Raw genomic sequence first — 17,062 nt, 5'->3', positions numbered from 1 at the left:
GGTACCCTGCCATGATGGTCTGGTAGTTGGCAATCCTCAGACCCAGCGAAGCGACGATGTACTGGCGCCTGCCCATGGCATCAAGCTTCTTGCCCTCTTTATCGGCAGGCACCGAGGAGTGACCCGATCGTCGGGGGTTGAACTCCTCTGTGACCAAGGAGGAAGGTGGAGGGTGTTTCACCAACGCCGGCCAGGTGCCCTGCTTGATCTTGTAAAGCTGCTCGATGCGCTTGGACGTTGGAGGTTGATCACAGGGCACCTGCCACACCTTCTCCACAATCTCCTCAATACCCTCGAGCATGGGAAAGCCAACGTACGCCGGATTATCCCCATAGATACGCTTGAGGAGCTTGTCCTTGGTCTGGGGAACTGCCGAAGAGATGTCCATCTCGAGAGCCTTGGCCATCCTTGCCATCTGGTCGGCGTAGATGCGGAGGTCCTCGAATGGGGAGTCCGCAGATGGCACTAGCTCCTCAGCTGGCGATGGTTCGGACCAGGACTCCGACTGGTAGCCGCCAAAGCTCTCCACATCCTCCTCATCGGAACCGAGCTGGGATTCCGGAACCTGGAGCGGAGGGGGAGCCCACGCCGACCTCGATGTCGAAGGCCTCGGTTCCGACACGGAGAAGCCCGCAGGTGCCCCCTCCCATTGGCAACGGTATGGCGAAGGGAGGTAGGAAGCCTGTCGATGCCGGGACGCAGCGGACCGGACCGATCGGACACTGTCCCCGGAACCATGCCGCTCACGACCGACCGGAGGTGGAGACAGACGGGCAGGCGACGGACGGCTCCGACGAGGAGACGGGCTCGGTTCCAGCCTCGGCGACCGAAGGGCAAGCGACGGTCGGCTCCGACGGTGCGGGCTCGGCTCCGGCCCCGACGAGAACTCTGCGGGCACCGTCTCGAAGGCCATCGGATCCGGCACCGGCACGGAGATGTCTTCTGGCTCCGGGGAGCCCAGATGAGGGGAAGGCGTGTGAGGAAGCACGATGACCTCCTCCTGAGGAGCGGGACGCGGCGACCGATGATGCTTGGTCTTCTTCTTCTTCTTCGCTGGTTCCGAAGAAGACCTCGGAACCGACGCGCTCCTCGCCTTCGAAGGGGACCTCGGCTTCGACCTCTTCGCCTTGATCGGGATCGAACCGGTCGTCGGTTCCGACCGGGGACTCGGTACCAGGATCCTCGGTTCCGAAGCTGGTCTCGGATCCGACCTGGTAGATGACGCGCTACGGGGCGGCCGCACCGGTCCCTGCGCTGGAGAGGCCGCTCTCGACGCCGAGGTACTCGGGGGACGCGGTTTCGACCCCGACCTCGCGGAGGCCACTGAGCCAGCTCTTGAATGCCGTTCGGCAGAGGGGCTTGGGCCGGCCTTGGAGGAGGGCAACGGAGCGCCTCCGGACATGACCTTCTGCCACAGGGAGGAGTTCAGTCGGGCCTTGCGCTCCTGCCGGGCCTTGCTGGTGAAGCCCTGGCAAATCTTACAGGCCGTCACATTATGGGTCTCCCCCAAACAGAACAGGCACAGTTCATGGCCATCGGTCTTGGCCTTTTTCGTGTGGCATTGGAGACAATGCTTGAAGAGAGCCTTTGAGGCCATCTTCAGGGGCACGCGAAAGGAAGGTCAAAAACAGTCCGAGTCAAATTACCGAGTCCACAACAAAGTCCAAAAGGAGATCCGAAGAATAGTCGAGGTCACGAAGTCCGAAGTCAAAAGCCAAGCAATCAGTCAGAATAAAGCACGAAGCACAAAAAAGCACAGAGCAACGAAGCTCACGTTCTCTCCAAGCGGCGGCAAGAAGAGAACTGAGGGAAGGGGCCGTTGGTCGCTGGAGGATCACGTGACCGTTTGGGCGGGAAAACGGTCGCTGAGGCGCGCGACAAACGGCCCCTTCGGAGCCATGGAAGCTCTAGAAAATTCTCCGGCGGCTGGCCTGCGCCTGCGCAGTCCCCATGTGTGGAGGCACAGAAGAACGAAGATGAACAGCAAAAATCATGAGGTTTTACAGACGTAACTTTGTCAATGGTAGGAACACTGGATATGTCAGTTCACTGTTAAAATTCTCTCTTTATAAGCAGTGGCAAACACAAATGAGGATACTATAAAGAAGGGCCTAAAAAAGGCAAATGGAAAATCTCTTTCTCTGGAAACGCGGTTCATAAACTTAAGTGTTTATAACACCTACTGGTTTGAAATAAATATACCTTTTCTAAACATATTCCTAGTCCTGCAGGTACCTCTTCGTTAACATACCTTCTTTGCTCCTGTCTTTTCCTTGGAGAAACAGGTCATTGGCTGAGAACTCTCCACCACTTCCTCACTGCAAGTGTACTCACAAGTGAACACCCCAGAAAAAGCCTGATGCATTCAGATAATGAAGTCACTAATGTTAAACCTTGAAGTTCAAGATACTGAAGTGAAGAAAGTCTAGCACATTAACTTTTTTTTTGGTGTTGAAAGATAAAAACAACATTCTAATGAAACCAGATTCATGAGTGAACGTATATCTTACTTCCCCTACCAATCAATATCTTACTTCCCCTACCACTTACTTTTCCCATCACCTACTACAACATATCCATGTTTAACTGGAGATGCCAGGACTTTTACTTGGGACATTATGTATTCAAACTCTGCCACTGTGCCACAGCCAGATGGACTACGCAGTTAACATGGGTAAGTGCCAGGTTCTCCACTGGGGTAACAAAAATGCAAAGCATGCATACTGGATGAGGGATACACTTCTGGGTAGCAGTGTGTGGGAGAACAAAATCTTGGGATACAGGTGGATGGGAAGCTCAAAGTGAGCAGTCAGTGTGATGAAGCAGCAAAAAAGGCAAACACAAACTTGAGGTGTATTAACATAGGCATAACAGCCAAATCACAGGATGTCATTATCCCACTATATACTGTGTTGGTCAGGCCCCACCTGGAATATTGTGTGCCATTCTGTAGGCCTCACTTTAAAAGGATGTTGACAAATTGGAACGGATGCAGAAGAGAGCAACCAGGATAATCTAATCAGGGGCCTGGAGACCAAGCCCTAAGAGGAAAGACTGAGGGACCTGGGAATGTTCAGTTTGGCTGATTCCGCACACGTTGGATAATGCACTTTCAATGCACTTTATCAATCGTTTGAGGTGGATTTTTTGTTCCGCACACGAAAAAATCCATTCCAAATTATCTATAAAGAGGATTGGAAGTGCATTATCCAATGTGTGCAGAATTAGCCTTTGGAGAAGAAGAGGTTGAGGGGAGATATGATTGCTCTTTTTAACTATTTAAAAGGCTGTCATTTAGAGGGGGGAAGGGAGCTGTTCCCATTGGTAGCAGAGGATAGGACTCAAAACAATGGGTTTAAACAAGGGTCATTTCATAGAAAAAGTTGGAGAAACTCATTAGAATAACTCATTAGCATAACCATTCGCATATACCACGCCCTTTGCCATCACCAGAAGTGTGTCATTGGCATAACTGATTTGCATATGCCACACCCCCTGGCATCACCTATCCTGGCTGTTTTGGACCCAATCCTGGCCATTCAGGGACGAAATTGGGCCCAAAATGGCAAAAAGGGGTCAAAAATGGCCAAAAAGGGGCCCAAAATGGTCAGGATCAGGCCCGCTGCTGAGTGGGAGGGTGATCCACCACCTGTCAGAGGCCCGATCCGGGCTGTTTTGGCCCCAATCCAGGCTGAAACGGACCCAAAATGGCCAAGAGTCAGGTGGGCGGGGCCACCTGACATGTGATCTCTTTGGGGAACTGCTGGAACTGCGTTCCTGTGCGTTCCCCCTCGAAATGAGCCCTGGGTTTAAACTACAGGAAGGAAGGTACCAAGGCTGGACATTAAGAAAAACTTTTTCATGTTAAGAGTAGTTCAATCATGAAATTAGTGGCCTAGGAATGTGGTGAGTTCCCCCTCATTGGCAGTCTTCAAGGAGTGGCTGGATGAATACTTTTCAGGGATGCTTTAGGTTGTTCCTGCATTGGGCGGGGGGGGGGGGTGTTGGACTAGATGGTCTGTAAGACCTCTTCCAACTCCATGATTCATTTCATATCAGCTCTGATCTTTACATTCTTCAGAATGTAGAGTTTAACTCCTAATTACTTCAATTTAAATAGCACACTTCTCCTACATCAGTTTTTAGATGTTTTCACAGAAGGTGTTAGAATATAGATTCTTTTCAGGGATTTTTTTTTTAAAAATGCACCATATATGGCTCGTCTGCATATAATGTCATTCTTATAATTGTGAACACTGATCTTTTCAGTGGAAGAGAACATTTTGAGGAGGGTCTGTTCTTCATTACAATGCTTGGAATATTACCCGTTGGCAGATACTTCTGCTTAATATTCAGACAAGAGAAACTTGTGCTAGAAGACAAGATTTAACAGACTGTTCAACCATGTTGCTGTAGGATCTGAGACATCTAGTGGCAACGCAGGCACAATGCTCCCTTCTTAAATCTTTTGAGTCTTTGGAACCTCCCTCTGTGTATATATTATTCCCACACATCTTGACCTTTGCATAAAGCACACTATAAATCAAAACAACAAAATTCAAAATGAAATAAGAGCTTCACTCTTGCAAATACAGCATCTGCTTAACTTTACACAATATAACTAGTCCCACTAAGAACAAACACAAGCCAGCAACATGTTTTGGGCAGGATTCTTTTCCTAAGCTTCAAAAAGGCTTTAGACTTCTGCAAGTTACTATGGAATAAATTAAGTAAATCTTGCCCTATCCCCAGTTCCACTCACTCACACAAATAATTATTCTGGGGAAAAAACACCTTTTCCCTCCTCAATGGCCTTTCCCAGTCTCAAACCATCCTACTGCATGCACTGGGAAATCTGCATTGGCACAGCCGATGAAACAGCAGGCAAAACATTCCAGCCTGAATTCTGTAATTATGTCATCACCACATGGCGGTGCTAATGGAACTGCATCCATTCCCCCCTCACACAGGCACATTCCACCTCTCAAGAAGGCCCCTGTTTTTACTTGGAAAGACCACATGATTTTTGTAAGTTAAAAACAACAACACCCAAAACAAGACAGTTCAGCACTGAAATATTCATTCTGAAATACTGTGTGATTACAAATTTTCAGCCCAGGCAAAAAGAAAGTTACATAAACTAACTGGTTATATAATTGGAATCAATTGTTCTGCCCAGTAAGTTAACAGTGTAAAAAACTGATGTTTGATCATGAAGAAAAACATTGTATTGTGTGGCTGAACACACTTAGGCAAACTCTTTAATTCAAGCTCTTGTTTTAAAAAGCACTACTATCTTTGAACAGTGTTGTCATGATTGGGCTTTAATGTTAATCTGCAGTAATCTTAGTAATAACAATTATATTTTGATGTGAATTGTAAGTCAAGGAATGGGAACTCCATGAGAACATTCATTACCCTCACCCTGATAAGAACACAGAGCCAGAACTTCTGTTCTGAAAAGCACAAGTGATACATTTCAAGGGCCCCAACACCAGATGCACAACACAATTAAATCCCTGGTACAAATACTGGGACTTAATCTTTTGTTCCAGCATAAGCACAGCTGCAGTAGTTGTCTTTCCCTGCCTCACCTCAGGCAGTGCTGCAAATAAGCACTTTAGTAACATCCCAAAGGCCAGTTTTGAGGGCCACAGAACCCTCTATTTCTTTATCTCTCTGTTCCTATGCAATAAGTTCATCAAGCCATTTGGTCTGAAAGGGAGCAAAGCTAGTGAGACAATTAATGCTGCCAGCCAGTACCAATTTACTGATCTGACCAATCATCATCTGCTAGATAACCGGCATTGAAGTAAAAAAAACAGTAACTCCAGATTCTTCCAGGCTCCTCCCACAACCTACTCGCTTTTCCCCTGGTTCACCAGATACTGTAGGTTCTGCCTCCAAACAGTCATGTACTTCCCCAGCCATCACGTGTCTTGATTCTACCCCTTTACCCTAACCCAAAGAGCCATTTTTTTCAATCAATCAAAACCTGGCCATGCTACCAATGACCTTTCAGCTATTCATGTGTAAATTACTTATTCTGCTAAAGCAATACTAGGTTGTGACCTTCACTCAACTCATTTTTAAAATCCAACTAAAATCTGTGGAACATGCACATGTGTGGCAGTACAAAACTGAAGCTATTCTCATTAAGCTTGATACCACAACTATGTGATCAAAGAATCGCATGAGCATTTTTTAAAACCAAGCGAGGGGATTCCAGAAATATTGTGTAAAATAAAATCATCCAATTCCATTTTAAATTGTCCCACTACAAGTAAATGTTTCTTCCTAGAATATGACAGCACAATTAATATGGCAATAAATGCCCTTCATTTCTGGGGCACGCAAAAACTTAAGCCCCTGTGCAAACTTAGCTCCTTAGAAAACAGTATTTATAAATCAGTAACATTAACAGAACTTGTTTTGATGTTGGGTGTTTTCTAACTGTTCTCCCTGAGGTTTTATAACTGCCATGTGAGATACGTGGCACAAACATTTATTAGTCCAGATTTATTTATTTATTACTTTTGACTTTTATTCCACCCTTCCCGCACAAGCAGGGAAATCAATTCCATATACAGGGCTTACCGTGATCCCTTTGTACAAAAGCCAGAACATCCAAAAACAAGAATATCTCCCCCTCCTCGCAAGGGTTAAACACTCCCCCTTGGGCCAAGAGAATCCAACCTTAACTTAAATATCTGAGTCTAGTGCTTTTCCCAAATGAGCTTTCTGGGAACAGCTCCTCATAAGGTCCAGTCAACCTCCAACAGACAGCCTCATATGGTTAGCTTAAACAACCTGTGCCTTGGAGGCTGGGGTGATACACAGACCCACACCCCAGGAACCCATAACATACGCACAACAAGCAGTAACTGCTTAGGCTCCCAGCTAGAAACATGACTCTTTTATCTCAGTACTCCATACTGGAACCCACTTCCTAGCCCTGAGTACAGTTTACCACAGTAGCCATAACTGCACAAGGGCTTTAGCTGGAATATAATTTTACATGCAGTAAAATTCTGCATCAGTTCACTCCCTCGATTTTGACTCAGCAGGACTGGCAAGTGATCTATAACACAGGTCACAGTCCCAACATTCTTACAGAAATAGGGTGGGTGAGTACTTACTATTTCCTACTGGGCTGCTTAAAATATGAGTTTGTAGAAGAGTGCAACCAAAAGAGATAGATGAGAGGTGGTAAGGTTTTTGGAAAACAAGTCCTTGGCTTATAATAGAGTCAGTGAACAAAGTCATTGCAGGGGATTTTGAACAGACATCATTCATCTGTACAACCACCTTTATAACAGTCTCTTAATTAACTATTAGGAACTGAACAGAGACTTGGATTCTAAACCTTTCGTTTCCACAGTGCTGTCTTACATTGTGGAGAGAATTCTGCCAGCACTAGGCACTGCCCACAAATACAAGACCAGCATCTTGCAATGAGCAGAAAACACCAAGAAGAGGACAAGCATGCTCTACAGTGGAGCACTACCTCTGCAACTGAGTATAGCACTGCAGAAATAGAGAAAAGAAATAGTATCCAAGACAGAGACTCTAGCCTGTTTGGGCATGCATATTCTGAAAGGAGGAGGATGACACCTGCTGGCCTTGCTCCCAATCTCCATGCATTCAGTGGAAGGTCTGAGTACAGCCCTATATTCATATAAGTATATGGTATATATGCCTTGCACATGTGCCTTTTACAGGTTTCCCAACCACCTGGAAGCATCTTTGCATACGAGTGTATGGACACAGGGTGCTGTTCGGAACTTCAAGTGATAAGGTAGGGGGCATTGTCAGCAGATCACAAAGAAACATCTGAACAGGGCTGTAGTGATGTGCCATAAGGATACCAAACAACAGGATTTGAACCCAGAACTCAGATCTCCATTTAAAATTCTATTCACTTAGCAACCATAGTTCATTGGAGATCACCACAAGCTGTACCGCTCTTGGGCTCCCATACCTTTCTCCCCTAAACAATCTGGATGTTATTAAATATTATCCATAAGAATTTAAGCTCCAAATAATGCTCCAGTGCTTCAGAGGAGTTCAAAGATGAAAAGAATAAGATCTGGTGGGAATAATTTCAGCACTATATTTCTGCTAACCTCACTGGTGTACTGGCAGCACAGCACCCACAAAAGAATTGCTTGTTGCAAGGAGAACGTGGGCAGTCTCTGAAGAATTATTATATTATTTTTGTTTAAGAGAGAAAGGGAGAGAAAAGTTGCCAAAAGCAGTAGCTCATTCTAGCAGTGTATGCATAAAGGCCCTTAAGATCACAGCTGTATGCTCAATCTCTAAAGAAGAAAAATATAAATGTCTCAAACAGCACAAGTGGGAGAAGATGTTGTGGTTTATCACTAAGGATGAATGAATACTTTTCAGTAAATATGTATGATGCTCACAAAACCACATTCCACACTACTCACTATTGCTATTATCCATTCTAGCCAGAGTGCAAAAGAGCCACATTTTCCCAGCCACACAATATTACTGTTTGCAAGAGCAACTGCTTGTCAACAGACTAGCTTGTTGAAAGAAAGGTCTTTGATTCTTCCCAGGAAATGAAATGCACATTCATTACACACTACCATGATCATGAAGGAGCTCAAGAGCGGACCAATACATACATATGGGAAATTGAAGCTGACTCAGTTTGGTGTAGTGGTTAAGAGCGCAGGACTCTGGAGAACCGGGTTTGATTCCTCACTCCTCCCCTCGAAGCCAGCTGGGTGACCTTAGGTCAGCCATAGCTTCTAGCTCTCAGCCCCACCCACCTCACAGGGTGTTTTGTTGTAGGGATAATAACAGCATACTTTGTAAACCGCTCTGAGGGGGTATTAAGTCATCCTGAAGGGTGGTATATAAATCGAATGTTATTTATTTATTTGAGGACAATTAACTCAAAAATAAGTCAAGTGCTCCAATCTCCTAAGGATTTAATAGAGAATATTACTTGAATTTTGTATGACTGCCCACCTCTCTATTTGGCATCAGAAGACAGTGAGCCTCAGATCTGTGAGTGTTCTTGACCTATTCCCCATGCACACTTGCCGTGTTCTGCCCCAAAGGGAGTGCGATATGCTGCTCCTGCGCAACACCAAGTCGATCTGTACCTGTCCTGAGATCTCCTCAAACACACCATCAGCCAGAGAGGGTAACAGATGGTAAATTCAGGGAGATCCCAGGTACAAGTGAGCACAGGTTCCCACACTACTTTCTACAGAGGGAAAGCACAATGAGGCAGAGAGAGTGGAGTAAGGTCGGAGACTCACATTCTTTTGATCTTGGCTGGAAAGAGATACATATAAGACCTATATTAGGTTCACCTGCTATTTTATAAACCTTTAGGGCCAAATTGCTCATTACACAGAATTTGCCATTTTCTCCCATGATACAAAAATTAGAGGTGCTTACTCAAAGTTTACAAAATAGGAGTGAAACCACATGAGTAGGATGAATACAAAAAATCAAGACATAAATAAAGGAAGTCAAATCAGTGTATTCTGGAGCAAAGATCTCTCCTATAAGTCAAGAATTCACAACCACTGTAAACAAACCAATAAGGAATACTCTAGAATAAGAAGGCGTCCAGTAAATATACAAGTAAGACAATTATCTAGGTGCAGCAAAAGTTCATATAGGAAGACATCCCACAGGTAAGCTTCCAAAAGGAATTACACGTTAAGTGTTAGAAAAGTCTGAATATATTCATGTATATCTCTGTGTTTAATTACAGGTGGAGCCGGTGAAGGCGGGGCGCCAACTGCAGACTCGCGTCACCCAACATACAGCACCAGCTTGAGTCCGATTCGTAGCAGCAACCTCTTCAGGGGTGAGAAACTTTCACCATGCAAAAATCAAATAGTTAACAATTTACAGTTTACAGCACCATACAGTCATAGGCAAATAGCATCAGGAAGGTATCTTGTTCGGAAAAAGAGGTTGCAGGGTTACACACACATATATATATACACAACTACACCATATTTGTCTTTGCCTATATTTCATTTTTTTAAAAGAAAGAAAATAGCTGGATGACCCAGTCATTCATTTCTCATGTCACATACAGTTCTAGGACTAAACTAGCCTTAGATGGCCAATGATGCTAACTGGCAAAGGAAAGAAATGGTCCAAGAAGCAGTGTTGTGCCAATGGCACACCACTTCTGACAAATACCTGGAAGTGATACCACATCACTAAAGTGACAAAACACTGGATTTGGACAAAACTCTATGGTTTTACTTGGTCATAGATGCAGAGGAGTTAGCCGTGTTAGTCTGTGGTAGCAAAATCAAAAAGAGTCCAGTAGCACCTTTAAGACTAACCAATTTTATTGTAGCATAAGCTTTCGAGAATCAAGTTCTCTTCGTCAGATGCATGGTACAGAAACTGGTCAAATATATGACCAGTTTCTGTACCATGCATCTGACGAAGAGAACTTGATTCTCGAAAGCTTATGCTACAATAAAATTGGTTAGTCTTAAAGGTGCTACTGGACTCTTTATGGTTTTACTGAGTCCTAGAGTGTTCTGTCTGCATCATATCACTTCTAGGTATGATGCAACTTAATTCCCCCAATACCTACCCCTCCATCTCTCACTGGTTGCCAGCCCCTATATGGGAAAAATATGCAAAGGTGAGGGCTTTTTCAGAAGTGGCACCTAACCTGTGGAATGCCCTTCACCTTGAGATTTACCTGGTACCTAGCCCAAATCTCTTTTACTCACAAGGCCAAAACATTTCTTTTTACCCACTCTTTTATCACTAAGGGACTGATCTTTTAAAATTGTGTTGATGGTCTGCTGTAAACAGAAGACTGTCTTCTACATTTAATGGCTTGTTTTTAATGCTTGGATTTTTAATGTTGTTTCTTGTATGCATGCTGTATGTGTTTTAATGACTGTATGGTTTTATTGTATGGTTTCACTCTAAGCCACACTGAGCAGGTCTCTGAAGAGGTGGCATAAACATTTTCTAAATAAATAAATAATCGAGATCATCTTCTGATTCCCCCCTTTATTATTTATTTAGTTCATTTATACCCCATCTTTGTCCCAAGTGGAAACCCAAAGTGGCTCATATAATTTCCCCCTCCTCGATTTTATCCTCACAACAACACTGTGAGGCAGATTAGGCTATTGTCCCCTGTCAAAAACACCCTCTAGAGAACTGTCTCCCTGCATGGGAAAAGGTAACCAGTATGCACTCCCAAAACCACATTCTTTGCTACTACAGATTTTTTTTAAAAAAGTTACGAACCCTAAGCCCTGTACAATCTTCATGTATTTTACTGATTTTACTCACATCAGTGGGACTTGCACAGACCTAAACACTGGCGGGTGGGGTGGAGGGCTCTAACAGAAGCCACCATGGTCTGCAAAAGTCAGTGAACTTTAATTCAAAAAGAATCAACTACACTAATCTGTATTCCCAACGGCACTGTTCACCACAGTAGCTCCTGCTTTTCATTCTTACAAAAAGCTTTTATTTCACAGAGAGGAAGCAGAAAAGCTGTAGCAGCCAAACCGTATGGCACTGTCAAACTATACACTGTTGTTTCAGCACAGAGAACAGTCAGATACAGGAAAAGGAGCCCTGGAGCAAAAGAAGAGAGGTGATGAGCGTGGGATGGAGCTTCCTGATATGAAGATAAATCCAGCTGCAAAAGATGATTTAATGACTGACACGCACCACGTGCTGCTCTTTGCCACAAAGCAGGACTGCAGAAGAACTTCCTTCAGTAACAATCACATTCAAAGCACATGTTAAATAATGTCATGACCTGTGTAAAAAGATACAGGCTTCCCTCACCCCAAACCTCTGTCTTGGTTGCACTTTTTTCTTCTGGCAGTGCCTGTTTTTGTTCCTTTAGAGCTGATAAGAGCTGGTGGTGGCTTTTGTTGGTGAGACTCTGGGGGGAGGGGAAGATTAAACAGCCTTCCCCTCCTATTATGACCCCTTTCTCTGGTTTCCTTCATAGCACACAATGACTTTTAGCAACTTTGGCTGGTGCACCAGCTGCCTCTGTTACTTAAAAAGAGAAATTTGGCCACGCTCTGATCATATGCAGGGCTGCATCCATACATTGTTGGATACTGCACTATCAGTGTGTTATAGTGATCATTTGCAGCTAGGGCTGCCAAGTCCCCTGGTGGTGGGGGATCCCCCACTCGCACCCTCTGCCTCCCGCCACCACTCAACTGGACAGCGGGGAGATCTGCAACCCTATTTGCAGCTTGAATGGCTTGTCCACACAGGATAAGCCAGTTGCAAATGACTGCTATAGCACAGATTTATTAATTTACTCCATTTATATGCCACTTTTCTCCTCAACGGGGATCAAAAGTGGCTTACATCATTCTCCTCTCCTCAATTTTATACTCACAACAACCCTGTATGGTAGGTTGAGCTAAGAAAGTGTGACTGGCCAGAGGTCACCCAGTAAGTTTCCATGACACAGTGGAGCTTCAAATATGGGTCTCTCAGTTCCTAATCCGACAGTTTAATCATACTTGTATGATAGCGCAATACTCAAAGATGGGTCAGTACAACTAAGATCACTATAATGTGCTATATGTGGGCCTGTTTGAAGACTGTTCATATGCTTCAATTACTATACTTTCCAGTAGCCAGGCTATCATTGGTGGTTGTTTATAAAACAAATACACACAAACACTCCCTACAGAAAGTTAACTTATTTGTTTGTAGACAGAATTCCAGACAGCATTCAAAGTGCTGATTCTTACATTTAATGCCCTAAAATGACTGAGGACCAAGGTAACTGAAGGGCCTGCTTCTCCAACCACCATCCTGGTTGCCAGTTTTTTCCTAACTACCTTTTAGTTGCTTTACCCATACGTTGTTATCTTTTATAACCTATATACTACCCTGCATTGTTTTATGTTGATATGCTTAGATGTTGATGGTCTTTTCTTATTGACTTGGTTTAGGGGTTTTTTGCTGGTTTGAGTCATTTAAATTGATGCTGGTCTGGTTTCTCTATTGATCAGCTGCATTTTAGTTGTTTCAATTGCTTGGCTTTATATTGTTTTACTGCATTGTGGGCTGCCTTGGGCAGCTTTATTTCGGAGATGTGGCACAGAATGAGAAGAACGAATGAATGTGACCCAGGGCCATGAGTGGCTGCTGTTTCCCTTTTTAAAAACATTGGGCAGGGCCAGTTCACTGATCTCTAGCACTGCAGCTAGTTTGGCCCCAACTGTTGTTGCAAGAAAAGCAACAATTCATGGGGACTGCTTTCTTCATCACTGCATATCCATGCTGGACTTTTGTCTGTCCTACAGCTGTTCAAAGCACAGAAGCCATGTCAGAAAAAATGGCAACAATCTTGATCATTAATAGTATTTCATTGGTCAAAAGGGTGGAGGGGAACTAAAGGCACTTTCATTAATCTGCAGGTGATTCCCAAGAACAGAAAACAGATTTCCTGGAATGCTTAAAATCAACATTAAAACATTTATATAGTCATATGGATCAATGTATTGTTAACAATTTCTGATTTCATGTGGTGTCAGAAGCACACAGACTTTTCCAACTTCCAAAAGTTTGGTTCTGCTCAGGAAGTTTCTGTGAAAATGGTTCTAACATAAACCCTTAACAGTTGCACAGTCAGAATCCCAAGAGCAAAGGAAAATCATTATATGTTTGGGGAATATATCGTAATTAAAAACCTGCTCATGTTATTTTCCTAGTCTCACATAACTATATAGGCAGCATTGTGTGTTTTGACACAGTGCTGGGACTAAACTGGTCCTCTCTTGTCCCAGTACTGGGATTGTACCAGTAACAGTGTCAACCTAAGCACAGCTACACCATCTTACATTCACTGAAGCCAAACATCCTCTGCTTAGGATGTCACCTCAAGCCACCATCTGAGCTCCAAGTCACAAGTCAGTCACAGAATAACAGTTGGATCCAACTAAAAGGCCACGTAGCACTCCATGTCCCACTTCCTACTTAAATGCAAAACTGTCTACCTGCTGGCCTCAAGTCTAAGCTATCTCAGCCATCTTATTGTGCTTTATACATTGTGAGGAGAAGGAAACCTGATGAGCAATGATGGCATGTCCAATGAAGGATTAAGTCTACACTTGGATGGGAATGAAGCATTTACACTCTCATCAGTGAAAGTGAAGGACAAGTTTTAGAGCAACAAAAACTACACAGGGGAGCCTTAAACACAACAAAGAGGGCAGACAGTAAAATCCAGGATGCTGCTTCATGAATTCCCTTTCACTGGAAGACTTAAATTGCCCATCTTTCCGAATCCCAATGACTGCTTCAGTGTTGAAGTTACTTTAAGCCTTATGATAGACTGATTCTTCTGGATGCCAGCAAATATTTTACACCAAGCACATTAATCAGACTCCTAAATCCCATGACTTCTCCTCTCCAAAGCAAAGATGAAACTCATCTGATAGATTTTGCTGAGAATATTTTATCTTTGTTCTGCCCATAAATCTTGTGTTAATGTGGCTGGGCTTAGCCTCGGTGTAAGGCTGTAGACTCCAGTGTATCCAGCCAAAACATTCCATCTCTGGAGTGATTTATAGGCTACAGAGTGAATAGGAGGGGGCAGAGACGAAAGTGAACAGTGGAAAACGCAACAAGAGTTTGCAAGCCACCGCAAACAAACCTGATTCCAGAAAAGCATCAGGAGCCTAGAGGAAGGAAGAAAAGATCTTTGAAAGAGTTACAGGTGTTTTAGCCATAGGCTCTCTGAACAGGACATTCCACATTATACTACAGAGCTCCAGCAGTCACTCCCTAGAAACCTACGTCCTGCTACACATTTCCAAAAGAAACAGATCATGAGGAGGGTTTTTGTTTTCTATCCCTGGCCCCAAAAGCCTGCACTTATTCTTCTGGAAATACGTCTCACTGATTGCAGTGGAACTTGCTTGAACTGCAGCCTTCAGACCTTCATCTTGACAATTACATCAATGATTGCTGTCAAGGAACTGCCCCTGTGGGCAAGCTTTGCTTTCAGAATTCCTGCACTTGGCTGCAAGTTTGACTTGTAGCAACACATACAGCTACTCCTTCCATTCCTGCAAGGCAAAATGGTATATAAAAACACACAGACTTGGGATAAGGAGAAAGCAGTAAGGAAAGACATCATACACAAAATCAAAACCGAAGCCCAGGAAAATAGCTCTCTGCAATGGCCACTGCCACAAGATCCTCCTCAACTGGTCATGTCAAGTTATTTCTCTTATGCATCCAGATCGTAATACTAACATTCATCTCCCTTCTTCCCTGCAACCACATTTTCTGCCTGAACTGATGCGTGCCTACTTCCAAGTTAACCATTGTGCAGGTGGAAGCACAGAGCCAAGGGGGTTTGCAGATGGAGGACTGGGGTGGCCCCGTTGATTCCAAAAGTTTTGAAAAGTTGTAAACAAACCAAGTTAGGGCCCAGAGACTCCAACCAGCGTCTAACTTCATGGGCTGCAAATGGGACCTAGATTCCAAGGAGGGAGATGTACTTAGGCTCTGGGGGTTTTTTATGTAAGGAAACACTTTTATTCATAAGATAGTTTAACTACATTTTTTTCTCACAGAAAAAGGTACTGGAGGAGGGAAGCTATATTCTCACATCTCTCACACGCACACACACACTACTACATAACCGTTTTTAAAGGCAGAACACAAGCGAGAAAAGATTCCTAACCCAACAAAGTTTACAATCATTATCGAGAAGAGGGGACTCAGTTTACCACCCCGTTCGTTTATTACACTAAATGGGGGAGGGGGGGTCATGGTTAAAGGTAGCGGCTTGCATCATCAGATTTAGAAACCAACCATGGAGCGTGCCCTCCCCCCGCGCCCCTTTTCTGAGCCGTCTCCCTGGCATATGGAAGTTATGGGGAGATGTGATCAATACTCCCCCTCCCCCGAGAAATAATGAGAAAAGCGACTGTACCTGGTGCAGCTGGGGAGGCGGAGTGAAGCAGAGCGGCTAGGAGTAAAAGAAGCGCCCAGGAGAGCCACGGGATCCGCGGGGCTGGAGCGGCAGCAGCCATGGAGCCGGTGCGCGACAAGCTCAGCCGCGGCTGGAGGAGTGGGAGAGGCAGGAGGAAGCTCCGCAGCTACAAGCCACGCGCAGCAGGCGTCGTCTCACTCCGCACCTCCTCTACAGCCTTACTTGCAGAGATCAAGCACGCTCCGTCAAAGCTTGTCGCATCTCCTCAGCGCCAGTTTGCTGTTGCCGCTATAGCGCGTCCTCCGCGCTCCTGAGCTTCCCGTCCCTCTGTCTCCTCCTACTGGCCAGCAGCAACATTGCAACAACAACAGCCAGCGGGTAGAGATCAAAAAGCGTAATGATAAATGGTGGGTAGAAGTGTGGATTGTACCACTTTAAATGGCAGAAGGGGGTGATATTTTGAATGTTTCTCACATCTAAACAAAGGCATTCCTGAAGGGGTAAGAAATAGAAGAAGGTATTATTAATCTTTCCACCTCGGTGTGTTGGTTTTCTGCATTCAGGACACTTGTTTTTAATAGAGGAAAGCATTCAACTATTCAGTCTCTCACCTGTAGTATAAAATAGTATACTCCAGAATTTTATCTTCTCAGCCTACCACCTGTTTCTGTAAAACTGATTGAATGCTGAAGACTTTTTACTCTGATGAGGAATTACTGTAGTGACCATGAGATGCACTGAACTTAAAATATGATCTGCCTATAAAACACATTTTAATAAACTAAAAAAATCAAAATGCCTTGTCTTTTTACAATTGGTCACTCTGGGTAAGACACCTTCCCCAAAACATATCATAGGCTTTATGACTCACTAAGCATACATTTAATGCTCGTAATGTATAAATCTGTCACTTGTATAGAAGTCAAATAGGAAGTCATGTTTTAAAAAGAGAGGAGTCAAAGACACCGATTAAATGTATCTATTGAGGTGAAGACATTCTTGTACTTGAGAATTAAATATTTGGAAGTGGCATGTGCCAATCCTCTCCTCCACTTTAATATGTAATAGCCTTTATTAGTTTTCTTTAGGCAT

General features: G+C 44.2%; 1 protein-coding gene across 1 annotated transcript in view; it reads right to left on the bottom strand.

Annotated features, from left to right (window-relative positions):
• FNDC1 (fibronectin type III domain containing 1) overlaps positions 1 to 16,183 on the bottom strand; it is a 152,121-nt gene extending 135,938 nt beyond the window's left edge. The window contains exon 1 of the mRNA XM_054978357.1: positions 15,971 to 16,183. Coding sequence (XP_054834332.1) covers positions 15,971 to 16,070 — 100 coding nt within the window. The 5' untranslated portion in view covers positions 16,071 to 16,183. The remainder of the gene's footprint in view (positions 1 to 15,970) is intronic.
• Between the last annotated feature and the right edge of the window lie 879 nt (positions 16,184 to 17,062).

Source organism: Eublepharis macularius, chromosome 1 (genome assembly GCF_028583425.1).
Source record: "Eublepharis macularius isolate TG4126 chromosome 1, MPM_Emac_v1.0, whole genome shotgun sequence".
NCBI classification, from domain to species: domain Eukaryota; kingdom Metazoa; phylum Chordata; class Lepidosauria; order Squamata; family Eublepharidae; genus Eublepharis; species Eublepharis macularius.
This window is presented reverse-complemented; position numbering and strand designations above follow the sequence as displayed.